The 26,765-nt window shown below is 39.4% G+C and overlaps 2 protein-coding genes across 4 annotated transcripts in view; both read right to left on the minus strand.

The window, feature by feature from the left end:
- The window catches only part of DYNC1LI2 (dynein cytoplasmic 1 light intermediate chain 2), a gene marked incomplete at both ends in the record, with an annotated part of 22,900 nt that extends 12,854 nt beyond the window's left edge, over positions 1-10,046 (minus strand). The window contains 4 exons of one of the 3 annotated variants that reach the window (XM_079541649.1): positions 2,822-3,052; positions 8,521-8,637; positions 9,051-9,124; positions 9,862-10,046. In XM_079541649.1, coding sequence (XP_079397775.1) covers positions 2,822-3,052; positions 8,521-8,637; positions 9,051-9,124; positions 9,862-9,956 — 517 coding nt within the window. The remainder of the gene's footprint in view (positions 1-2,821; positions 3,053-8,520; positions 8,638-9,050; positions 9,125-9,861) is intronic. The other 2 variants (XM_079541647.1, XM_079541648.1) reach the window with 2 other exon arrangements.
- TERB1 (telomere repeat binding bouquet formation protein 1) lies at positions 9,986-26,728 on the minus strand (the record flags this gene model as incomplete). The annotated part of the gene is given in 20 exon segments (XM_079541301.1): positions 9,986-10,341; positions 13,549-13,662; positions 15,054-15,131; positions 15,615-15,782; positions 16,266-16,358; positions 17,313-17,374; positions 18,469-18,809; positions 19,538-19,719; positions 19,944-20,069; positions 20,686-20,817; positions 21,865-22,020; positions 22,521-22,643; positions 22,760-22,875; positions 22,952-23,012; positions 23,469-23,600; positions 24,070-24,198; positions 24,392-24,502; positions 25,447-25,483; positions 25,487-25,511; positions 26,562-26,728. Coding segments are annotated over 20 exon segments (2,709 nt in total).
- Positions 26,729-26,765: the final 37 nt, after the last annotated feature.

The following is a 26,765-nucleotide window of genomic DNA, read 5'->3' on the forward strand; positions in this document are numbered from 1 at the left end:
GTCTGAGTGAGAAACTGCTGAAGAGATGTCCAGAAAAAGTATGTTTCTTTTACTTTACAAATTCTTACAGCTGTATGCTTGATGCAGAAAAGGCAGACAACATACAACCACTTCAGCTTCAAACACGACTTAATTTTCTGGTATGTTACTGTCTTTCATGTATTCAGTTCTAAATGCTCCATAACATAACAGCCATTTTACAAGCATACTGCATTTCTGCACTTCCGGATTTCTGTTTGTTTTTGGGTTTTTTTTGCATTATTAAGTATGGAGACATAATTCAGGCTTTCTCTGAACTGATTGTACTAATTCTGATAAATCACTATTTAAATATGAAGTTAAAACACATGAACTGAAGGTTTATTTGAATCCAGAGCGAGCAAGAGCAGCTCAGTAAGAGGACTGAGCACAGACAAAATTACATTCTTGGTATAGTCTGAATATTTCAGCTCTTTTCAAGGCAGCCTCTTGCTTCCTTACATGCATCCTGCCTCCCATCATAGAAGCTCTTGAACACAAAGGGAAAGTCTCCTATGTGCCAGATGGAGCCTGGCATTATCCACCCAGCAGAGCCTGGAGTCTGTATCTCAAACAGCAAACACCAAAGGCAGGGTGGAGAAAGGCCACAAAAACCTTGAAAGCAAAGGCAGGCAGTCCAAAATTCAACTCCATTCAAAAATGGTGAGCTAACAACATCGTTTTCCGGAAACTACCAGTAAGATCTGAGTAATAGAGAAATAATAACCTAGCAACAGTTTAAATGGATACGAGAAAACATTTCCCCAGAGCCAACAAGAACCAGAGCTGCCACTGAAAGCTTTATCCATGTGCCCCACCTTAAGTCTAGAAGCAAGCAGAAGGGCACATGGTTATAAGAGCTGAAATCAGGAAACACATATCTCCATGAGGCAGAATGCTGCAGAGGGGCTTTTACTAGCATGAATTTAACAGCTCTGCACCTGTTCCATGTTTTGATTGCCTGCTTTACATACATGCTTTATCACCCCATTTTTTTTTCATAATTGCTATTGCTGCATGGAGTTCTCCACTTTCTGAGCAGCAGCTTATCTCAGGAGGCAGTACAGAACTTCAGCAGGGAGAACTCTGCAGGCATGGCCTTTTGGGGGACCATAGTCACAAAACACACTTCAGGCACACATGCTTTTTATTTTCAAAGAAGTTATGCTGCAAAATATGGCCAGAACCATAGCATCCATTTCTTGGGCATACTTGGCCGTTACAGCAGCCAAAGTTTTAAGTAGCAATTTAGCCTTAGGGACAGCCTACAGAAACTTAAAAGTCACGTATGAGAGCAGACAACTATCCTACACAGTGACTGAGAGAAGCAGCAGGAGGGATGCTCTGCAGCCGAGACGAAGGCCCCGTTTTACCTGCGTGTCTGTAACAGACTGAAGTTCAGCGCTCACCCACACGATGGCAGCAGAGCCCTACAAGCGTGTCAAACAGGCAGCTTGCACATTTTCCTTTCCCTCTATCAAAAACCAAGACACACCAGGAATTTTGAAGGTACTCCCTTTGTAACTGTCCATGGCACTACTCCTGGAACGGCTTCTCAGTTCCCCAAGGGCTGTGCTGAAGCTGTGACTGTAACTGAATCCTCCACATAGTGCACACTCAGCGAAGGCTGAACACACTTTCCTATTCAAAAGTCAGCTTCAGAAGCACAAAGAACTCCATCTTTATTTCAATTGCCATAAAATTCGGTGCACTTCCAAAAATGCAAATCAGGTTAAAGGCAGTATTTTGAAATCAAACTGCTTTTCCATCCACTACTCCTCAAAAATAATGCTTTTTCCCTTATTGTTTTTTATTTAATATAATCTGATGATCAAACCACAGATGGCTTCAATCAGCAAGCATATACTTGAACCAGTATGGTGTAGGCACAGGCCTTTTGGGAAAGCAGTATTTAACATTCAGAAAGGAGATCAGCTATAGAAATACATCTGAATGCCCACATGCCAAACAGATTACACTGCTCCCTGAAGTGAACTTGAGGAAGCTACGAGACCGAATCTGCCAAGGTGTAAACACAGCAACCAGTCCTGCAAAAAACAAACCACCAACAACAGAAAGCAGCGCCCACCCAGGATCAGTATCCATCTGTACTCGAGCTGCAAAGGAGCACGTTGCTAAGATCTTTTCCACCGAAGGAATTTATTTTTGGAGTAATTCAATTTGAATACAGAAAAGAAGTCTGTAAGAACTCTCCAAATTATTTCAGAAGAAAAGAAGCTGCAGGAAGCAGTACTGCAGCAGCAACTGCTTGCCTGTGCCAGATTCATTCCTGACACAGTTATGCCAGGCAAGAAACTAAATTTATACAACATTCCTAAAGTCACACGGCAAGAACAGCCACAGTGAGACGTACCAGGACCATGGTCTGAGGCTCATGAAAAGCAAGGGCAAAGAAATATATTGGGAGCATACATAGTAGGGAATGGAACCTGCTTTGGATACCCACAGGAAAGCAGACAGCTCACTTTGCTACTGAATTCTGACACTGTTTTTAAAAACATGATTCCATGTTTTTTAAGCAATGATTTAAAAAAAAAAATTATCAAAATCTCATGATTGCAAGGAATTTAGACAATTCACCTGAAATTTTGCTAGCACAACAAAACTGCAAGACTTCTTTTAAAGCCTAACAGTCTACTGTTATGTTCATAACTTCAAAGCAATCGTTATTCAATGCATTCTCAAAACACTAACCAGAAGATATTAATCATTACCAAAGAAAGTGGCAAGAGACAGGTTAAAAAAAAAAAAAGCAATTATGTAGGGATGCACAAAAACTTACACTTCTGTTCCATGTCTCTCATTTCTTCCGGAGGAATTTTCAGCTTATCAATATGTTCTTGCAAGACACTGGCCCATTTCTGTAAAGACTCCATAACAGTCCAAGGTCTAGACATATCCGCAACAAAGACCACAATGGTGTCTTGCAGGGATTCTGCAGAAACGGCAAACTTCAGCAGGCCTTTATTGTATAAGTCTCCATCCAGAATCCAAACATTACAGCGCGTATGATCTGAAAAGAAAAAGCATAGTTGTAGTTCAAAGGATGTCAGCCTGCTGCTTTGCTAGCATAGGAGCAAACAGAGGACTTCTTCAGTGTCAAAGGAAAGAGCAGAGCCCAGCTACCAGCAGATCCTGTCATTTCTCACAGGTGCACAAGTGCCTACGTTAATTGATAGATGCCTCCATTTAAACAGGACTGTTCTTGACTTAGAATCTTCTTGCTTAACATGTAATTTCAGTTCCTTGGCTTTTATTATTGGCAGATGACACAACAGCTTTTAGACATCAGATGGCCCTTCTCAATTTGAGGTAAGTATATGTCGAGTAAACCAAGCACCCATCTAACACATGTGTAATGCCAAGTTCCAAAGACAGTGGGCACAGCTGCATTCGGTCAGAAAGCCTTAAGTGTCCCTCAGACACTGCTTTAACAAACCCAAGACATCTCACAACAGAACTAAGCTGCAAACAAGATACAGTAAGCAGCTTAGGTCTCTAGCACAGGAGTAGGAGGAGCCAAACACAGGATAAACATAAAACCTACCAAACTTTAAAGCTATCAGCCCTTAATTCATGGTGACTTAACACTGGCTTCTACTTACAGTGTCTTTGTAGAATTAGTACAGGACAAAAGACTTGGTATTTCAGTTTTTTGCTTCTCCCCATAGCACCTGGATAGTGATCAAACAACTTTTGTTGAAATGCAAGGGGAAATAATCCCCTGGGACAGGCAGCAAGCATGAACTTTGCCAAGAACAGAAGAAACTGAAAATGCAGCATCATCCAGGAGTGATGCATCAGGCACTCTGGACAACCAAGTCTAACCAAATTACATAATCCTCAGAAGCTTCCAGTGGAAAAGACGCAAGTCTCCTTGTTGTATTTAGGAGACTCTTTGTAGTATCTCTTTCAAAGTGTTCTCCATTCTATTCCAGATGTCCAGAGGGAACAGTGGGTCTCCACAAGCATTACAGATGAGAGATGAATTATGAAATACATGCACTCAGTCTGCAGGCCAATCTCTGCAGAGCACAGATTTTCAAAACTGCTACCGAGTTTTATGAGCCGTTGTCCCTGTGTTTCCTTGACAAGTGTTCCAAATCTTTCAGCTGCACAAAATAAATCCAGTCTCTGTGGCTGTCAGAACTTCAAGAAAAAAAAACATCAGGATCAAAAAACGTTGGCTCTAGAAAAAGGCAAAAATTTGACTGAAGAAATTGGAAGGAGAAAAGAGCGCAGAGATATGCATATATCTCTTGCTAATTAGGTCTCGAATAACATCACAGAACAGTCCAAGTTACAGACAGACTACATCAAGATGCTGTACACAGGCAGCCTTTCTTCTGCATCTCTGTTATCCTCCTATTTAGGTACTGCTAGGGTATCACAGGGCATTCAATCATCAGTCATCACAAAGGCCAACAGTTATGCTTCCCAATTAATTAAAGATCTTTCTGCCAATTGGGCACTTCAGAACTATCTTTTGCAGTGAGCAGTTAAAACAATTCTTGCATATTTAAGAAATACATCATTAATCAATTATTTGTCCCTTCCCTCCTCCCCATACTCACTACTAACTTTTAGAAAACTAACTAAACTCTGCCTATAAGCTATAAAAAGTTACAACTCTCATTTGCATTTCAACAGTTTCTCCTGTGGTGACTGTTTCAATACAAAAAGGACTTCCACATCCTAGCAGGTAACAAAATTCAATGAACAACTTAATTCCCTGATTTGCTGCCACTTTTTTAAGCCAATAACAATAAAGGTTGGAAATATTTTGTTTACTAAACACCTTTGTCTTACTTAAGGTTTTAGTTTGTACTTAACATCTAGAATGCATACTGAACCTAGAATGCACAGTGGAACTGTCACTCAAATGAAATCAACCTGCCAAGAAGACCAGAAGCCCAACTCTCACATTAATGTAATGTAATTGCACCATTGATTGCTTGCCTTTTCTTCTTTTTTTTTTTTTTAATATAACACCATATGAAAATAAAAAGTGAAAGGTTTTCCTCCCTTCTTATAGTAAAAAGACAACCATCAGGTATAGTTTGGGATTTTCAATTGCTACAAATATAAAACACACCGAAAGCTACAGCACTGCTTGTTGACAGTTTGGCAAGGACTAGAAGGCAAATTCAACTTCGTCAGCACCACATCAAGCTCCTATTAGTCATACGATGTGAATGTTAACTGGACCTTTCATCATGGCTACGACACAAGATGCCAACACAGAGCAAATAATTACCAGATCCTGCTGGAGTAACAGGTGTTGCTCACTAAAGACTATTACAATCACTGCTAAGACTACATCTCCAAATCCTGTCAATACTTTATCCTTAAGCTCCAGAAAGGGTTTTCCACCTTTGATCAATTTTACTTCAGAAGTTTGATTCTGTGAAGTGCAATAACATTTCCTTTATTTAAAATGTATCAATGGTAATTATCCAAGCCATATGTGGAAGAAAACAGGAGAAAATCACTTTCAATAGAACTAGTTTAAAGATGTCGACAAAAAAAATCCCATTAGAAACCAGCAGCCCTTGGCTCACGCTGGAATAACCAGTTCAACTGGAATATGTACATGATATGGCTGAGGCCAGTCCAAACCTGAGGCAAAAAAAAGACTACTTGATTTTCTTACAAGTATGAATGACTGTATCTCACCTGCATGTTTTGCACAGCCAGAGACAACTGTACTGCAGAGGTAATCTGAAGACCAACTGAAAGATCTCTATGGTATTTATAATTGCCTGCTAACCCATACGGGCATTGCTACGAAGCCAGCCACCTGAACAGCTGACTTAGTTTATTTCACTGACCTGCTGCACACCCTCTCTTTAACTGTGACCTATCATCCTATGAGAGTCTGAAAGTTACTCCAGAAATAAATCCTGTAATAAAATTATGCAGATCCCCCCCCCATCTACACCCCACCAATTAAGACAGCTCTCAAAAGCAAACAGACTTTGCAAACAGCAGAGACACAAAGACACCTACTCAACACAAAGGCAAAGAATTCTAACTTACATCCCTGGGAAATGCCACTAACAGAGGATTCTAGGGCCTGAGCCCAAAAGCCATTAAATATTCTGAGACAACTGCACAGCTAGTGCTGTAAGTACTTTCATCCAGATGAACTGAGGGGCCATATACATAGAAGCCATATGCTCAAAGGATACTGTATCTTAGGAGAACTCTCTCTCTCTCTCTCTCTCTCTCTCTCTCTCTCTCTCTCTCAGTACTGCTGGTTGGGTGTCCCTGAGTCTCTACGGGAACAAATGTCTTAGCCTAGGCAGAATTTAGGATAGTACCCTAAGGAGGAGATTTTTCAGGTAGAAGAGATCCAGTACTGAAACTCTAAGCTATCCTGAGGCCTAACGATCAAAGCAGCATGTATTACAGCAACCATCTAATGCCTGATGGAACAGAACCGAACCAGGGTTGACATGCATTTTTGACACCCAAGCTAGGTATCCACCACTGCCACTGAAAATATTTTTCATGGAAATAATAAACTCTTCCAAAAAGCAAAAAAAGGGAAAAGTCATCTCCCAGCACTTGAGGAAGAAGCTGACAAGACCTTCTTCACCCTGACGCAGAGGTTCAGTTATCAGTGTTGACCTGACATCTCTGGAAATAAATCCATGTGGTTTGCTGGTCTCAAGTAGACCAGAATATGGTAAAAAGCAGATATGCTGAAAAATGAATATACAGCAGTTAGCTTCTGACCACCTATCTCTTGTTTCTTCACGGCTTCCAAGAACTGTGGGACAGTTGCAAAGGTTTAGTTCCCAAAACTGTATCCAAATACGTACACACCTAAAGCATGTGAAGAGTTAAAACAAAACAGAGCATGTACTGGAGAAATCAGAGCGTTAACTTCATCTGTCAGGAGGTCCTGACCTACTTTGCTATTTATTTAGCTTGCTGATGATGCTAACAAGACAAAAAGGAAAGATGCAGATATTATTAGATCCTATCACATCTACTGAAGGGATGCACGAAGACCTGAATTATCCAGCTGAGTCAGCTAGTCAAAAAGGTCTGATTTTCTCCTGCTACACACTGCCAGAGCTCTTACAACAAGCCTCTCCTAACCACCACAAATACTTATCACTTTCAGGAATAGCCCACAAATACTTCCAGAGTAGGGACATACTTGAAGCTTAACAGCACCACTAAGAACATCACGTCTAACTTATGTTATGTTACATCTGCTTATAATACCATCTCCTTTGTAGCTGCCCTAAGCTCCATATCACACAGCATCTTAACAGCCCTAGGGTTTCTTCACTCTGATCTATTTACACAGTACTGAACACTATGATACACAGTGAGGAAGCACATACATGAAGAACCTCAAGCAGTAAGGAATGGCCTCAATGCTAAAACTTACACCACAGAACATTTTTAGGAACTGTAAGATCAGGCACCCACTGATGACACAGGCAGTGCGCTCATACACGAGCTGCGCCGAATCTACTATCTAAAGACAGTTTATCACCACATGAGCACAGGACCAATCTCCATAACAACCAGATGCATACAGTACTTAATAACTCATGCAAACCTTTCAGTACATTTCCATTTCCAAAATGCCACGACAGGATCTTCCCAGTTCATCTTTTTTTCAGAAACACAGTTAAACCACCATCACTGCTTCCTTCTTCCCGACTGTAAACTCAGAAGGTCATATACAGGAAGACCACCATTCCCAGTCTTGGGGGAGGAAAACTAGCACAAAGAGGTTCAGTAGTTTGCCCAAACGAGACAGGCAGATTTAGGAGCAAGAACAACGAGCTCACTCTTCACCTCTTCCTGTCTCTAACCTTCAGCAGAATAGATGAAATGAGATTAGTGATATTCTCACCATTAGACCAGTCTCTTGCTTTTCTGAACATCATCATCACCAACAGTAACAAAAAGGGACAAGTGAGAAAACCCGCAATTTGAGAAACACTAATTCTGACTTCATGTTCTATTCTTTACTCATTCAACTCCAACAAAATGGTTCAGCTACAGTTCATCAAAATTCCACACACCGCTCAAGAAATCAAGAAAACCTTAAATCCCAAAATTCATATTAAATTTTGATCTGATATCCAAATAAAATTTTGATGATGTATCACCACCACCTTTCTGTAGTTGTAAGGCAGTCCTACTAAATGAAAATAATCTCCTTGTAACTCAACACCAGCAGACTTATTTATCTTGAAATTAATTGAATCCTGAGCTACACCAATAGGTCAAGCACACTTCTACCTCATTCACAGGTGAAGCTATAAAACAGGCAAGAAATAGATCAAATCTGAACATAAAATGCCCTTCACTTAAGAAATCAATATACCTTACAGAACACACACAACATTGGAACCAGCTACTTGGGTGTAACCCAAAGTTGAAGCCAGAGTTACATAAAAACGTCAGCTACTTAATCACATAAACAGATTACATATAAGATGACCTTACCATCTCTGTCTTCATCGTGAATATTTAGATATAAGTATTCCAGTCCTCTTCCCTTTTTGCCATATTCCGCTCCCTGTATTTTAGCCATAAGCGTGGTTTTACCTGAGCCATCATCACCTGCCAGTAAGTTTTTACAGGAAAGAAAAAGACAGTTTCAGAATTAACTTGAACGGAATTTCAAAACACACCTGGAAACGAAAAATCTTCTTGTGTATTTATTGATTATGGGAAAAACCTGCTGGGTTTTCTTCCAAGTATGCCAGCTGAATCCAACGGTTCATACCACAGAAATAAGAAAGAAGCACTCCACTGTCTATCACTACCTCCCATTTATCTAATTACACATTATAAGTTAACAGCATAAGCCAAAAAGAAAGTAAAACTGCCAGCCTGGAGAAAAGAACACCACAGATCACGTTACAGGAGCTAATTTTATCCAACTGATGCGTCAGTGTGTTCACATCATTGTTCTCAACGTGCTTTGCCTCTACAGAAAGCAGACGGGCCGCGTTCCTGCATCTGCTACTTACCAAAAACAAGAATATTTTTGCCAGAGGGCAGTTTAGATCTCGACCGGGTGGAAACCTCGCTCAGTATCGATGACCTGGAAAGGCAGAAGGTGCGGTCAGGCCATCAGCAGGGACACACAGCTCGTACATGCAACACTCCCTGACAGCACCCTGAGTTCCACAGCCCACACGGGCTGGGGTACACTCACCCTGTTCACAAACCAGGTATGAAACAGGTAAGAATTTGAGTTCATTTCTCTTTCCAACGTTTCCAGAAATAAGCCACCTTTGCAGGGACAGATTTACAATCCCTAGAGCACAGGCAGTGAAGTTTTTTTCCCCTAGCAGCAGTCACGTCACTGCAATGCATTACTTTCCAATTGATGACTAACTCTTCCCACAATCCATTAGCGTATTTCGCTCACACATTTTTCTTCCGTTACCACTGTTTTCAAGAGATAAGCGCCTAAGAACAAGCACCGCAGCCTCACAGACCCCATCCCTGCGGTCCCCGCGCGGTGAGAGCCGCTCCGGCCCCGCACGCCGCCGCCACAGCGACGCGGCCCCAGCCCTGCCGCTGCTCCCCGCCGCGCTCCCCACCGCACCCCGCCCGCCGGGCCCGAGCGCGGCCGCCTCACGGCCCTGCCGCATCGGAGCGGGGTGCTCGCTCGACCCGGGCCCGAAGAGGCCCGCGCCAGCCCCCGGCCGCAGGTGGAGCGAAGGCGGCCCCGCGAGGCAGGCTGCCCCACCGTGACAGAGCGGGACGCCCAGCAGCGCGGCGCAGCTCGGTCCGCGGGCCCGGAAGGCGCGTCCCCCCGGCCCGGCCGCTCACCACAGGTTCTGCCCTTCTTCCTCCTCGCTGGGGAGATCGGCGCCGCCGGGCCCGTCTGGCCCCAGCAGCTTCTTCTCCACCGGCACCGGCGCCATCTTGCCAACCGCCGCCACAAAGAGTGACCTCACCCGGGCCCGCCGAGGACCCCGCTCCTCCCTCTCCCCGGCCCGCCCGCGCGGCCGGCCCGCCGCGTTCCCGGCCCCGCAGCCGTTCGCCGCCGCCCCGCCGCGCCCCGCCCCCGGCGGCCGTCAGCCGCTCTCAGCCGCGCCTCGTTCCGATCAGGCGGCGCCCGGGCAGCCCCGGCAGCGCCCCCCGCTCTGGGCGGTGCCGTTCTGCGGGCGGGGCGGACGCGGCGGCGCCCCCTGGTGGCGGCGGACACGGCGCGACTCCGCTCCGCCCGCTGTGCGGCACGGAAGCAGCGTGTTCCAGAACGCGCCTCATTAGACTTAAGGGGACGTTCACAGCCCCCTTCTTGCACAGCTCGAGGAAAGAGGATGGACAAGACAGACTCGAGGCATTTTTACCGCTGCTTGAGCATTTGAGTAAGAAAAAGGGAGTGCCAAAGATGAAAACCATTAAAAGACCTATTTATTATATTAGCATCATCTGATGCTTCCACTTCAGGTTTGTTTTTAAGCACTTGAGCTACACCGCTGTGGAAGCCCACAGCAAAGTAACTACATTTTTGCCATTCTATACTAACAATCAGAATTCAAATAATAAGGCTATCATGGGAAAAAAAAGAAAAACAAGCCACTAAGGCTTTCACAAAAGATTAAGTAAATATTATGAACTTAACAGAAACAGTGGTTCTGCTCACCAACTTGAACAACAAGCAAAGAAGTCCCACCATAAAATGAAATCAAATTTACCAGTAGTTACACTGTGCGTCATTCACAGCTGCAGTATTTTATGTAGGTCCACAAATACCATCCAAGTCATCCATACTAGTCAAGAAATACTGCAAATAAACCACATACTAAATGTTCCACCTGTAAGTTCTGCCATTTTCACAAGCCCTGCATTACCATTTACTTGTACCCATTTAAGATTCATCCACTATACTGAGCAGTTTTCAAACATACCTTTAGTGTTTTCTGCCACAGACATATCTTGTCTCACACAAAATTATTTGCAAATAAGAATAGAAAAGATTGTTCTACCACTGTCCTCTCTAAAAGTACCCAATCTTGTGTACAGAAATTCCACTAGTATGTAGATTTCTTGAGTAACAAATTGCATTCTCCAATTCAGTACCTGGTAGCATTTATATCATAAATGTTTCAATATCATTAGAAAGGTTTTTTTTTTTTTATCACCTCCACGCTCACTCAAGCGTTTCCATTAATTTGAATTGCTGACCTGGCTGCATCCCTCCTACACATTTGACAGTGTATCCTATTTTTCCCATACACACCAAACCCATGACAAAGTCTCTCAGCTGCTAATTTCACTGATGAAGAGGAAGTCAGAACACTGCTTCTTACCAGCTTCTAGCATTTTGGCAATAAGCCTTTTCTTGCAAATGGGATGAAGCAAACTAAAAATGCTCAGACAAAGCCAAATTAATTGTCACGATCAAAAGTTTACAAAGAAGTTTACATTTTTAAAAACTAAAAGTAACTTTTACTGGCAAAAGCTTTATTGGTGTTAGAAAAACTTACAGTTTAACTGAAATCTGCAAAGCACAACAATTGTTATGAATGTTAGCAGTACAAAACATGGGTCTGAACTCATCTAAATTCTCTAGAAGTTGGAATTGTAGTAACTGTACCTCACTGTTAACAATGCTGTTCTTCAACTTCATGTATTAAAATCCAAAATTCTCTTGAAAGACTTTGACGATGATCCTTGTTTTTCTTGTTTCTGCAAGATGGGAGATAAAAATATCAAGACAACCATTATCACAAAACGCAGTACAATTTTTAGAAAAGATTTCAGAGTATAAATGGTTGCCACCAACCCCCCCACATTTACTGAGAGTACAGCAGTAACGTTACCTACTCCATCCATAAACCACACCTCTGTGTAAGAAGCATACACATGAAACAAAGCAAAAACTACAACAGAAAATCTCACAGACCCTCACCAATTGACTGAACCAAGAACATATCCAATTCCTAGCAAACACGGGTATTAATCCAGCCCTCAGCTGAAACCCTTTGTACCCTATCAGGTGCCACTCTAATGCCTCCCAGTTTAGTTCTCCATTAGCATAAAAACTGATTAGTTTACAGAGACCATTCAAAACCTCAGTGTGCACAGCAGTGAAATGGCACAAAGATCAGCTCACAGGTTGCCAATTTTTCATCCCACGTTTCTTTGCAAGCAAATCAGGAACAAAAGCTCAAAAAATGACCTGATAGTGCATATGATATGAGAAAGTTTGACATTTACCTGTAACCTGCTGTATTTCTCAGAGAGATAAACATTTGTCCATCCTTTGTGAAATGCATAGCACCACAAAATCAAATTCCAGTGACTACCCATTTATTTTACTCTCTTTAAAATATCATTAATTTCTTCATCTGTGAGATTTTTTCAGGTTCTTCTCTTGTTTAAAGCTCTTGTGTTTATATCCAGGTAACATTTCTCACTGTTCTGCATTTATTTTGGTGTAATTAAAAATCATGTCAACTTACATAGTATCTCACATTAGAAGGAATGCATTATTGTTCAGAACTAGTTGAGAATTGTGTTGCCAGCAAACAGTCAATACAATGACATTTTTCAAACATGTTATGTTCAGCCTTTTCTTCACTGTCACCCATTTACTCAAATAAAGGCAAATGTCACAGAAAAATACTGCATTTTTGTTGCGCTTACATAACTTACACTCTCAGTATTTGTTTTCCCGTCAGGACAGCTATTTCTTTTAGGTGTGTACCATTTCTATACTGTGCCAACTTTCACAAGCTCAGGATATAAGCATACTTCCATTTCCATTACTTGTGAAAGTTCCATTATTTGAAAATAACTAACAATAGAAAAATAGTTAACTTGTTTCAGGGATATGCCACTATGACTGCAGTAGAATCATCAGGGAAATGATCTGTATTTAATATGGTTCACTTAGGTATTGGGCTCCTGTTAAAGGTGACTTCAAATGGAATTACACAGTTTTCAGTGATTTTACAAAGATAAAGACAAGTGTATAAGGCTGCACACAGGTAACCTCATCTTCATCAAGTGAACGTAGACAATTTTCTTTTAACCGTTGGCATTCATGGCTGCACATTTCTTTCACACCCTCTCCAAGTTTGCATCTTGCCTTTTTTGGAAGGCTATAAAACTGTGAAGAAGGCCAACCCTCGGCCACTTTGAACTAACTGAACTCGACTGTAAGCCTGATTCTTGTGCTGGGAAGGAACATTGCCTCTAATGAACATGGATACGCACATGTTGCCTTATTACTAATATCTGTTTCTCATTAGATCTTTTTCTCATTATTGGCATTAACATGTCTGAATTAGTTAGGTACTGGAGGCAAGTAGCAAAACAATAGCATTTAAGTTAAAATAAACTTAAGTAATCTTATGATTGAAGCTACAAGAATATCTGTTAAAATCCTCAGCCATTTGTTTCCAAGCAGCAAGCACGGACACTTTTTTCAGTGCCCTGAACTAAAGGTAAAACCTGATCTTTCAGTTATGCTTGTTACAGAACTAATTTTCTGGCGATACTCACATTTTTCATATGTTGGTTGCAAGTTATATTCTTCAGATAACCGAGTATTTTTATTATGCTGATATCTATTCAAAGTATTGGGTTTGCTTTTTCTAATTGGAGTCAAAAGAATACCTTAAAAACAACAAAACATTATGTATTTTACTTTCGAAAAAACAGAACAGCAACACACAGTTAACATTTCAGGAACTAAAACTTACAGTATCTTCTGAGCCATGCTACCACCTGGTTTTTGAGGAAAGACTGAAAAATCCAATTAACTTCAGAAAATGTTTAATTGCTAGAAGTAATATATTGGTGTAATGGGTTCTTGGATGAAATAAACCGTTCTTTTCAGAAAAGCTTTTTAAAATTCTCATGAGCATCATAGCCAAATTAGTTGGTTTTGAATCTGATTTAAAAAAATAAAAATCATCCACTAGCCATTACCAGAAATTAAATAATGAAGTAAACAGAAGTTTTGGAAAGAGATCATTAAAAAGGAATCCCTGATGGGTGGGCTGATTTTGTCAAAATGGGAATGTTTGTTTTGGTTTTTTTTTTTTTAAAGTAATATTAATGTTCAAAAATTTAAGTACTGATTTAGAGAGCTGCTTTAGCCTGTGTTACAACTTCCAGTCATCCATGCTAAGAGACAGTATCGGTTATTACTCTATGAGCATATTATTTCATGATTGTAGGCAAAGCTCTGCATGTACCCAGAATCACCAGATTCTAAAGAAAACTCCTTGTGAATGACGTATAATATATGCATCTGCAGAGTAATGAAAAGAGTTAATAAAACTTACTTTTCACTGTGCTATAGAGTATTTAAAAAGATACATACTCCACTATTTACAAATGAACAGTTGTTGCGCATTATCAAAGATAATCAGGTTTTGTTGTTGTTGTTGTTTTTTAAAGGGGCAACTGATGGAACTTATCCTCACTCGTCTATCTCCATTTGTCATTAACATTTTACTCAACCTCTCATAATGCAGGACAGGTAAAAAATACCTTATTTACTTAATTTTCTGATAGTTTGCTTTCTGATACTTTTCTGATACTTGTTCCAGTATTGTTGTATAATTGAAGTTTTACACATCTAGCTATGTAGCACATAGAAACTCAAGTGCCTGTCAGAATTCCAAGAAGGAACAAAAGCAGGTATGATAGGATAACACAGCTATAACGGTACAATAGAATTATGTCGAATCCAAGAACAGACAGATGCACTGTGCTCTGATTCCACTACCTTTCCCACACCTTAAGCACCAAAACAAAACAAAAAATAGCAGGTGGCACAAAAGAAATCCTAGCAGGATTCAACAATGTACCAGAAAACTTAATTGTTAAGTAGCGTAATAGTTTCACAATTACAGAACATACATTGTCTGACAGCTTTATGACAGCATCCACAGAACTTTATTATAACTCCTACCCACAAGCTCTCGTGGTGAAGCCCTGGAAGAGAATTATTCAGACAATAAGTGGTTTTTGCACTAACTTCCAAGTTAAGGCCTTACTTTGGAAATTATCCTGTTTGCTCTTTAAAGATGTCTCTACTAGCAGTTTTCCTTTCTTCACTGGAGTCAGCACTATCTCTAGAAAGATCAAATGGAACACCATTAAAAATGCCAGAAAACTGTTTTGTTTTTTTTTTTTCTTTTTTTTCAAATGCCTCTTTCAAACCATAAAATAGCAGATGTACTTTTAATTAAAATTATGATTAATAATTATAGGCCTCTTACATCCTTTGCCAGTTTATACTAGAATGAAACAAGCTTCTTACAAGGTTCATCCATTCACATTTATTTCAGCTTCATATACTCTCTTCTATTAATAATACTTGACAAACTCTGGCAGCGTTGCTTGAAGCAGTGGTGAATCTTCATTGCAAGTACAAGATTCAAAAACACCAAGTCAAAACAGAAGTGACTAGCTCCAACCTCATTTGGCAGGATTACTGGTAAATCATACAAAACAAGTGAGCTTACAAGAGCAGCATGATCAGAATCAGGCTAAACAAGTCTGGAACTCAAAATGCAGTTTAAAAGAATTAGGACAGTTAGTAAAAAACAAATTACTCTCATAAGCTGCATGTCTTCTGTTAGAGCCACATGATTTCTGAAGTTTCTTTTTATATCTTTCCTCAGCTTCCAGAATGACTCTGTGACGGCCACACAGGTATGGACAAGTTTGCAACATCTTACTAAAAGTTCTGCTATTGAAAGACAGTCCTGTTGTTGTACAACCTGGAAGAAAATAGGGATGGTAGTCATCGTAAAATCCAGAATTTTGCTGACTGTGATCTTCAGTTAATGTCCAAGTTTCATTACACGTCTCAGAATTGTCTGCACTCAACAGCAGTAAAGCAGAAAAAAAAAAAAAAGAACTGCATACTAGTTAGAGGCTTAGCTAGATGAATACCAAAATAAACTGAACAGGGCTCCATTTTTTCCCCTCCTTCTTTCCAAAAAGAGAAAAAGAAAACAGCTGCTCCTAAGTATTCTTGTAGCTACAATATGCTCTTCTAAGCTTGAGGAAAGACATATTAAACAGAATTGGAATAGGTTAGCTCTATGTCAACATTTGCTTTATTTAAATGCAGAAAAAGGAAAGGAAGCACATAAAATTACAGAATAAGTAATTTATGTAATGCCAAGTTTACTTGCTGAATTGCTGGTTCTTTAATTTTTCTTTTCTGAACTTAGCAAAGAAAGACCTGAGATACTTACCCAAACACAGGAAGTCTGTCATTTTAAGGGATGCAGTTGTAATCAAATTAATTTTTTCTTCCTTGGTTTTCTCTGAGTAGAATGAATGTTGGTCTAAAGTAGGAAGAAAAAAACATTAGGAAGAAAATGCAAGCTATCTTTTTCTGTGGAAATCACACATGAGCATACCAATGTTCAGTTGTATTTTCTATTAGTAGATTACTAGGAAAGTTTAATTGGCATAACAGCAGAAAACTAACTTCAGAAATTTCTGTTCAATGGGCATATTGACACTGTCGTACATCCAGAATAATTACATTTCATTTCCTAATGAAGCACACTGCTTGAACTTGAACAGACCAAAATAGACCTGTAAACTTACACTGCTTAATGAAGTCATACAAACATTATCAATATTTAGAATCAGATGCTCAAAGTGTGATATAATGGAATAATGCTTTTTCTCTATCTAAATAATTGCACATGGAGATCAGCTTGGACCCTTGTACAGCTACCATTTTGACAAACAGTAAACTCATGAATGGTTTTATAAATTAATGGTAAACTACATTATGAGTAAGGATTTGACTGACCAGATCCTAATTCTGAAATAAACACCCCAGAGAAAGAAGATCAGTGCAAATCTGAAAAACCTCATCCTACAAGCATTCAACACAGAGAGCTTCAGGCAGAAATCACTCCCACAGGTAGGTTCTACCCTTGCTCTTACAAGCGCAGTACAAAAGCAGTTCCCCTGCACATTTTCTATTAGGGGCTTATACTTTTCAGTACAGGTTGCATTCAGACTTTAAGTATTTATCTGTAAGACATTCATTTGAATAGTTAAAAAAGGAAAAAAAAAGTATTACAATAAAAGCAGAACAAACTCTCCTGGTAAAACTGTGTGCAATATAGAATTCCAAAATTACTCTAACAGTTACAGAATATACATAATGTATTTTGTCATCTAATTAGATTTTACACCTGATAAAAAGTAGTGATAAAAGCAAGCATTAGAAGTTAAGAACAAAATTATCTAAAAATAAGAATACATTTAGCTACTTGTACCTGGTGTGCTTGCCCATTTCATATGCTTAATAGTCTTCCCTGGTTGTTGAAGTAAGCCTTTCCTAGAAAGATTAACAACGTGAACAAAATTTAAAACACATTTAACTGCACATTAATACACAAATTTCAGAGACAAAACAAAAACCACACTAAACAAAAATCAAAGAAAATTCTAAAAACAAAACAATTCTATTTATTACCTATTCTATTTGTCCCACAAGTTACAAGTTACACAGCAAGAAGCATGCAGCATATTACCAAGTGCCTGCTATCAGCACTCCTTGCAGTGCTGCTCAGCACGCCTGCTCCAGCATCAGGAATACAGCGTTTTCCAAGTGCTGGTTTCCAGAGTCATTTTCAATTCTGGTTTATGTCACATTTTAGTACACATTAAACTTCCACAATTGGCAGAATGCTACAGTTTGCACACAATGTAGCAATTACTTTTATGCAACCAACACGTTGCCATGGTACCACAAATATTCTTGCAAATTGTCATTAATTTTTTCTTTATCAGTAAGAAAGATAACCGTGAGAAGGAAAACAGGAAAGCAAGCGTTCTGTGAGACAAGCGGGCAAAGCAAGAGAACAGCAAAGTAACTGTACACATCTTTTTCTTCCCACTTAGCAGAGGAATGGAGGAAGAGCAAGGAAGGAAGAGAAGCATAAGAAAACCAAAGTTTTCTTCTTAATTCACAGACATTAAAATGCAAATTCTTGCAGAACTGGTCTATAACTGCAGTTCTAGTAAATGCACATGACAGAAGTATTTTGGTTTCATCCACACCAACAGGTCAATTCCTCATCTAATCAAACGTGAGAATTTGAAGGCCACAATCTATGGATGCTTGTTCACCACTAGGCTTAAGGCATTGGAATGTGGCCTGTTACAGGCTCTCCATACTCACCATCAGAATCCTATCATTAAGAGAAAAAAGGACTTTACAGATGATGGTACTACAGACTCTATAATCTTTGGTTTCTGATGTCAAAAACACTTGCATAGAATATTTTCCTGCTGGACAACAAACATTTACAGCTTTTCACTCGTAGCAAAAGACCAAGCTAGGAAGCAATAATTGAAAAGGCTGACATCCAATTAGGAAATGATAATCAAGAGCAACTTACTAATTTTGGTTTGATGCAAGATACCTACCTTAGCTGAAGAACAGACTGCCTTTTTTCACCTGCTGTTTTTTCATTTACACTACGACTTTGAATTGCAGTGTCCGACTGCATCGCATAAACTGAACGTGGAATATCACTCTGTTTACTTTTTCTAGCAGAAGCATTTACTGGATTCTCAGTCAGTGCAGAAGAATTCACAGCTAGAGCAAGAACTCCATCATCCAACTTAGAAGTTAACTGTGGACCACATAATTCTTTGCGCGTTCTTTCTATACATGCTTTTGTATCACTGGGATTCACTTCAGAAGCCAGCATTGAAGCATCAAAATCCCATGAACTCCTGTCAAACGGTCTTCCTTCCGCTCCTTCCTTTATTGAAAAGATTTGTTAATGACTTAACAAGCTCTATTAAAAATGCTGAATAAACCTATTAACAAGATTAACTAAAATACATCAGTTTAACTCCTGACTGATTGAGAGCCAACAAAACAGCACAGCTACCAAAAGAGTTGAAGGGCAGTTATTAAGTCATAGTGCCAGGCTGAAATAATTTGCTACTAATACACATCACTTGAAAAGTCTAAGATTACCTCAAGATCCAGCCAAGTAACACAAAAATTGCTACTCCACAATCAAAGATACCATGTTCCATGGTAGTTACACGGCACAAAGAAAATATGGCATAACAATATTATATTCTGTAATCACATTTGTCCATTAGCTATCCTGTCACAACAGTACAATCATGGACATTTCAAGCATGCAGATATTAAGATCACAAATAAAAATGATCAGCAATTAAAAGAAAATCGAGCTGTTGCTTTTCCAACCTAAATGATCTCAACTTCATAGAAAATCTGATTTTACAATCAACTAAAATAGCTCATAAGAATACAAATGCTTGCATTTCCTGATTGCACTGCACACTTCTAAGTTCATATTTCTAAGTATGCATTATGTGCAATAACAGCAAAAGCTGCAGGTTGTAGTTTCTCATACATGCAATGTTCTCTCATGTCCTAGCTCACAATGAAATTATCTTAATGGTTTATTTCCTATAGCTCCTTACACTCAGAAAATCTGTAGTTTTACCTTACCTCCATAAACATGCTAATCTCCTCATGTTCTTTTTCAATCAAGTTTATTCTGTGCAGAATGTCTTTTGCTTTCTTCCAGTAGTTTCGTTGATTTCTTTCTCTGATTTGCATGTCCACCTCCAGCTCTTCCGCATTCTTCACACTTAGGGACTTCTCATTTATTTTCAAGGACAATTGTTCAGCTGTATAAAACAAAATTAAAATTATTTAACAAATATTTTATAATTTATAATAAAATTATAAAATAATTATTATATGGTGGCAACATACAACTTTCATGCAGAAAATAAATATCTTTGAGTACAAAGAACACAAAGCTTTCATACTTAAAATGATCTAGAAAGTTCAGAGAACTTAAACACAGAAACCATCTCTCTGATTTTTCAAGCACTAACAGTAAGCTTACTCATTTGCTTGCAGTTCTGCAGCACAAAAGTAGCAGCTTTGTGTAGTTCCTCATCCTGAGACTCAGTTAGTACCTGAATCATAAGTGGAAGACCATTGTTCTTGAGCAGTTCACACTGGTTTTCTTCTGAAATAGGAAGTTATAATGAAAATCAGTTCGTTCCAAGCTCATACACATTAATCTGACAAGCAGTTTTAGAAACAAAAACCAGTAACCTCCAGGGAAATTCTAAAACAACTAATTGTAAAAGATTCTTATTAAGAATACAAGCACGCTGTAATGACCCTGTCACCCAGGCTGAGCAGAAGCACTCTACATCACATCAGAAGCTTTGACCACAGTTCAAAACTGCTGTAAGAAACATGACGAAGGACTAAGTCAAATCACACACCAGACATTTGTACCCATTTAGTTGTGGTCTAAAATATTTGAATTATGCTTTGTATTTCTTGACCTCTGGTCTGAATGAATTAATTGTAGAATTTTTCAGATGAATTTTACCCTGTGATCCCTAAAACCAGCTCTGAATTCTTACATAATAGCTTACTTCTCTCAAACATACTATGAGTTAACAGGTCTTAAAGTTTAGAGGTGGAAGTAAACTTTTCTGAATATTAAAATACATTATTTAATAGAATATTCCTTCCCTCAGGTTACCAAATTTGATGAAATGATACCATTAAAGTATTTGGATGTATGAGAATTCAGTAAAAATATATCAAAAAGAAGAAGAAAATCTTACCAGAGACTTCAGTACAGTGTCCAATTGTTAGAATAACACTCATTTTTTCTCCCGTATCCAGAGTGTCATTAGACAGTAGGTTCAGCAGTTCTGACACAGTGTGATACTTCGCCAAAACAACAGCCATGGCAGCTATCATATTGAAAATAATTTAAAGAAATCTATCAGATAATAAACAAACATGCAGCATTCAAATATGATGTTCAAAGGCACTGTCAGCAGACCTCCAAAAGCAGTCCCACTTCTGTCTCACTTTCATTTCAACAGTTTGAATTACCACACCTGTGCTGGTGCAGTAATTCCGTGTGTGCTATTCCTCATAACCAGCACTGCCCTTTCCTCTGAATTGCACTCAGTAGAGATGTGGTCAATCTGACAAATGAGAGTTTTGCAACGTGCAAGTTTCGTACACCTCTGCTGAGTTTTTCCTCATCCTTCATTGGTTCCAAAACCGAACTGCTACAAAAGGAGCTAGGAATGTTTCAGCAAGATGTTCCCTCTTTACCAGAAACTGGGAACAGCACTGCTAGTATGTGCATGCTGAAACCTAATCCAGTCACATACCAACTTCTTGTAAACTAGGCCCAAAACCAGTGCAGGTATATTCTCTTAAGGTCTTTGAAACTTCAGTTAGAGCACTTGAGATAGAAGCATGAAATACACTAGATCATGGCCACCCTGACTCAGACTCATTTCACAAAGCCTTCTGATGGAATACACAAAGACCTCATTGAGCTATCACCATCCAGACGGTAAATCAACGTAACGATGCTTTGCAGACACAACAGGAACTATATTCACATTTCTCATTTATGTCGCTCCGTGCTCGAGCTTGTGCGGCTTCTTAGTACAGACATAGGCCTGCAGAAGCACAGCTCTAACTCCAGGATCCAAGGTTACCACATTTCCAGTTCTCAGTTCAACTTACAGGAAACTAGCACCAGCAATTTAATTTTGTTCTCAGTGTAAATTTTCTAATGTTTATTTCACTATCCCACCTCAGATTAACAGAACCATTCCCACTAGCAACTTGAATTTGATAGATTCTGCAATACAAACTGGATCTGGATATACTTAATTGCCTTTTATATCCATTCATACCACATTCTCAAACTAGACTTGAATAAAATGCATTTTAGAATTATCAGATATGAAAGTGGCAGCAGTCTTTCCACTCACAGTCATTAGCAATGCAGGCATCCAGAGTCTTTGTTACTACTATTGCAAGCTTCGTGCTAGGGTGACTCAGACAGGAATCACCACGCATCAGCTTGATGAGGACTTGAGCCAAGGTGTCCAATCCTCCAACAGAAACAAAATATTTCTGCACGGGGGCTTAGTGAGAACAGAAAAAAACGTGACTTAAATACTACAAGTCTCAAATCGTATCAAATTGTTTTAGCATTTTCTTAATTAGGCCATCACTATTTTTCCACGCACTTTTTAATCATTTACACCCGCATAAAGGAACTGAAGTTGGATTTATGTTCATCCTGAGAAACGCAATAATTGCCCTAACATGAAATACATACATATAAACGGTGAACATTATGCCCAAGTTCCACCTAAATTCTGTTTTCCAAGATGCAGTAATCACTCGTATTTGTAAAATAAGCTCCACAAACTGTTTTTACTGACCTCTCTAAATTGTAACCAATGAGGCCGTTTGTATTTTTAGGCAGCCAGTGCAGTGTAAGAAAAAGCCAACGAATCTAGTTTTCAGTGTGATCGCCGTAAGGGCAGCAAAAGTACTTGCAGAGATTGACAAAAATAGGGAATTAAACATTTATGTATCGAAGTGCACAAAATAAAAGCTGTTTAAAGTTTTATCTTACAGTTATTTGCAACCGTGAGGCCAACAAATGAACAAATAGGACGAACTATCTCAGGCTCCATGCAACTTTCTAGCCACTCTTTTGCATACGGAAAGACTGAACAGCAAATCTTTTGATTAGCTTCTGGGAAAGTAAAAACAAATAACCTCAAATCCAAGCATAATGTGCAATTTCAGCTGAACAGTAAAAACGAGAACAAAGCTTATAATTTACCACAGTTTTTAAACAGCAGCACTTACCATTCTGAGGATTGTTAACACAGGCACAGAGAGTGCTACAGACTGAACACCACAGCTGGTAGCAGCTATTTGTATTTTCATCTGACAGATTCAGCTCAGGTGTGGAAAGAGTTGTTCTGTTTAAGAAAACAAAGCAAACAAGTCCTAACTGCTCTATTACTTTTCCTGCTTTAACAGCAGCTGTTTGTTTACCTGAATAACTGCAGCAGCAGATCAATGCAGCCTGTTTCTCTGACACAGGTTTGGCCAAGTTCTGAAAGTGAACAAATAGCAGAATGCAACAAAATCTTAGTGTCAAATCTAACTTGCATTTAAGTCCTCCATTCCCTAAGCATATTCAACCCTCTCCTCAACAGAGGATCACACAAACATTGGCAAATGCATTTCTATTCTATGCTTAACTTTTTCTACATTGTCAGAAACCACTGGCTTAATTTTTTAAAAACTATAATCACGTTGTTAAACTACAATATTTTTTTCTATTTAAGGAAATCCCAGTGAACAACAATTTACTTAGATTTATTTTACTTACATGGATGACCTCTCCCAACCTAAATGATTCTACAGCTACGTCTGATCTACATGCAATCTGATAAGTTGATTTTACAAAAACATTACTGATTAAGTGTTCCAAATTTCCATCACACACATTGGAAAACATAAAAAGAAAATGTGAGTAAAATATGTGTTATAACAAAAAAACACTTACTATTATTTGAAACCAGTGCCAAGATGACATAAACAGACATTCTTTTCAAGTTCACACCAGAATCCTTATTCATTAAAAATGAAATGAGGTCCTCAAATAATGCAGAAGAACACAAAGTTTGTTGGCAGTAAACTGAAACCAGAAAACAAAAACCATTAATTCCTAAAGCAAACTATTCACAGTCATTAATTAGTTTGTTAATACAGTAAATAGATGCTCAGTTGTATCCAATACACGGTGAGCAGAATCAAAACAGGCCTACAAAGGGACTCAGGGCTTCCTCCTGCCATCAGTTCTAAATTACCTCAGTCCCAGGCAAACTTTGGAACAGTCTGCATGTCATTACACTTGTTAATGAGGAAGCAGAGTTGCCTGTTGTCATACAGACAAGCTGGCTACATAAATCCCACACAGACAGATATATTAACCCTAACCCCATTTCTTCAAATCTTGGGGTGGTCAGTGAAATAGCAACACATTTGCTGCCTTTCACATTAACTTGTTATTCTGTAACATGATTTTTGATGCAAAAAGATAGGGACAAAGTACAATATAACATTATCACGGCCAACTTGGAAATACACGAAGTAGTGTTTATTACCATTACTCTCTATTATGATTCCTAGTGTAAATAAAGCTGCTTCCTTCACTATGCCATGAGCACTTGACTTTGCAAGATCATTTATAAACCCCAAACCACCAATTTCTCGTAAATATTCACAAGCTTCACCTATAACAGGAAAGAAAAAAAAATTAATTTTCTTTTTGTTACTGTGCAAGAAGAAAATCTTAAGATGTTACAGTTCCAGTCTTATGTCCTTTGGCTAATGTTTTTTTTTTCTGCCCACAGTAACAACCAATTTCTTAACATACATTGCAAATGAAAATGACTGTGTTGTTTCCAAGGGAAAAATGGTTCTTACTATTTTGTTGACAAATTGAATAAATAGTGATCAAAGCCTCTTTCTGGGATGAAGGGCAGTCCATCTGGTATTTAAGGCATTCAAGCAGTAAGTTCAAATCTGTTTTCATATCTAAACGTAAAAAAGGAAGTTTCACATGAAGTGTTATCTTTTCTTCATATAAATTCATTCTGTATTAAAGTAAAACTTCCCCAAAACATAGCATGGATATGTAATCTAACAAACAAACAAACAAAAAAAAAAGCACAAGAAAAGCAGTTTTATACATCCATACATAGCAAGCATAACCTACATCCCACTATAGACATTCCTATCTTCTGTGATTTGATCATGACCCATAGTTAGCTATTTGAACACTGCTTTGCTAAAAATGGCAGCCTCATTTTAATATTTCTGGTCTTTCATTATTACCTTATTGTAAATATCAATAATTGTTAGTAAATGGGATATAAGTTACTAAATAATATGTTTTCCACTTGCAAGATGCATTAAGTATATTTAGTGAATAATACAGAGTCATGATAATCTGAGTGCATTACCAAGAGAATCCAGGAGGATTAAGCTAGATGCCAAGGCTTGCTACCTGGTGTTTATTTAAAGACTGAATCACTTGCACAAGAGGCAGCACCTTGACTCAGGTGCTTATGTCAGCAGGTTAATACAAAGCATTTGGGAAAAGGGGCAACTACATACAACCCCAAAGAGATAAATGATTATGATAACTTGTTTCTTAGACTTCTGCTATAATGTAATGACTCATTTAATGACTATTTAGTAACTTGGCAGCAGCAGATACTGTATATCTGAAGCACCTGCACAGTTGTGGGTTTCTTTAAAAAGTTACAATACTAGAAAAACATGGGTAAATATTAGCAGGAAAGTGACTTTGTGGTAACAGTATTTATCATTTGAACAAGGCAAGAATTTTAAAATCTGACAAGGAAAAAGAACGTTTCCCTCTAATACTTCACCCTCCCTGGAAAGTCTTGTCACAACCTACTAAAGCTTTGTAAAATAGATTTAGGTAATAAAGGAAATGATTTCAGGTATCTTACCACATTGTGGTTTTTGCACCTTTTGATTTTCCATTTTTTATTGCATCCCTGTTCTTGTTCCACAACTGCAAGGAAAAAGCATTTTCTTTTTGCTGAAATCAGCAGTGTCTGTAGCATTGTACAGAGTGTAAGTTAAATAACTTTTTATTGCTATTTAAAAATACACAATTTTACAGCTTTCAAATTTTATGCTATCATCTGACACAGAGTTTAATACAGCCTTGCACGGCAGAGCCTTCCTTTAGAAATGCTCTATTTCATATGGACAGTATTTATAGCTACTGTGTTATGCCAATGGCTTTCAAAGTTAATGTTTTGCAGCAACCTAGTGACCTACGATGGTAGTGCGGAATTGCTCAAAGAACCCACCTACAATTAAAACAAATATACCCAGTGCTGCCATTTACTGCAATAAATTTCCTCAGATTTTGCTTACAGTAGGCTGCCAATTCTGCCATCAGCCAAAAGGCAGTGAGATCACCAGATAATGTTACATAACCACATCTGACATCCAATACAAACCATCTCCTTCCTACCGTCACTAAGCCAAAACTGCACTGCTTTATTAGTATCAAAAACAAAGGCAGTAACGAGCAGGAGAAGTATTTCCCACACTAAGACTTTATCTTAGCTCACTGAAGTCACACACAATATGTAAAATGAAAATATCCATAGCAGTGCTTCTACATCAACCTGGCGCACTCCACTCGTGATCTGGGCGCAGCAGTCAGCGCTACGCCCGCTCAGGAAGCAGAACAGCAGCCAAGGCCCGTTGGCAGCTCTTGCTGCTTATCCCAGGCCACGACCCGCGGTGTGCTGGGACGAGCCGAAGGGCAGCCTCAGCTAACCGCCGCCCAGGAGCCCAAGCGCACTCAGGCGGATCGCGCCATTTTCCTTGACCAAGCTCCAAGTCCCACACGCGAAGAACGGCTGATGCGAGCGTCGCAGTCACCGACTCAAAGCTCTCAGCAATGGCCTAGCCGCAGGCGGAAACTTTTCAGCAGCAATAAAACCAGCCCAACAACAGATTAGCTGTCCCTCTCGAAGTAGAGCAACGGCTCTGAAAAATATCAGTGCCAACCCGACGAAAGCAGCCAGCGCCGCAGCCCATTTACAGCTCAGCTATCTGTCGCCATGGAGGCGGCACCGCCCGCTCCCCGCCCCGCGCCGCCGCCCGCCTGAGGAGAGTAGCCCGCTCGCGGCGCGCGCCGTTCCCGCCCCGCCCGCCCGCCACAGCCGGCGCCCGGCCTGCATTGCGGCTCCAGTCAGGATTTGGGATCATTTTATTCGTCCTCAGGGAAAAAAAAAAAAAACAAAAA

The sequence above is a fragment of the Tetrao urogallus genome (assembly GCF_951394365.1).
Source record: "Tetrao urogallus genome assembly, chromosome: 12".
In the NCBI taxonomy this organism is placed as follows: Eukaryota; Metazoa; Chordata; class Aves; order Galliformes; family Phasianidae; genus Tetrao; species Tetrao urogallus.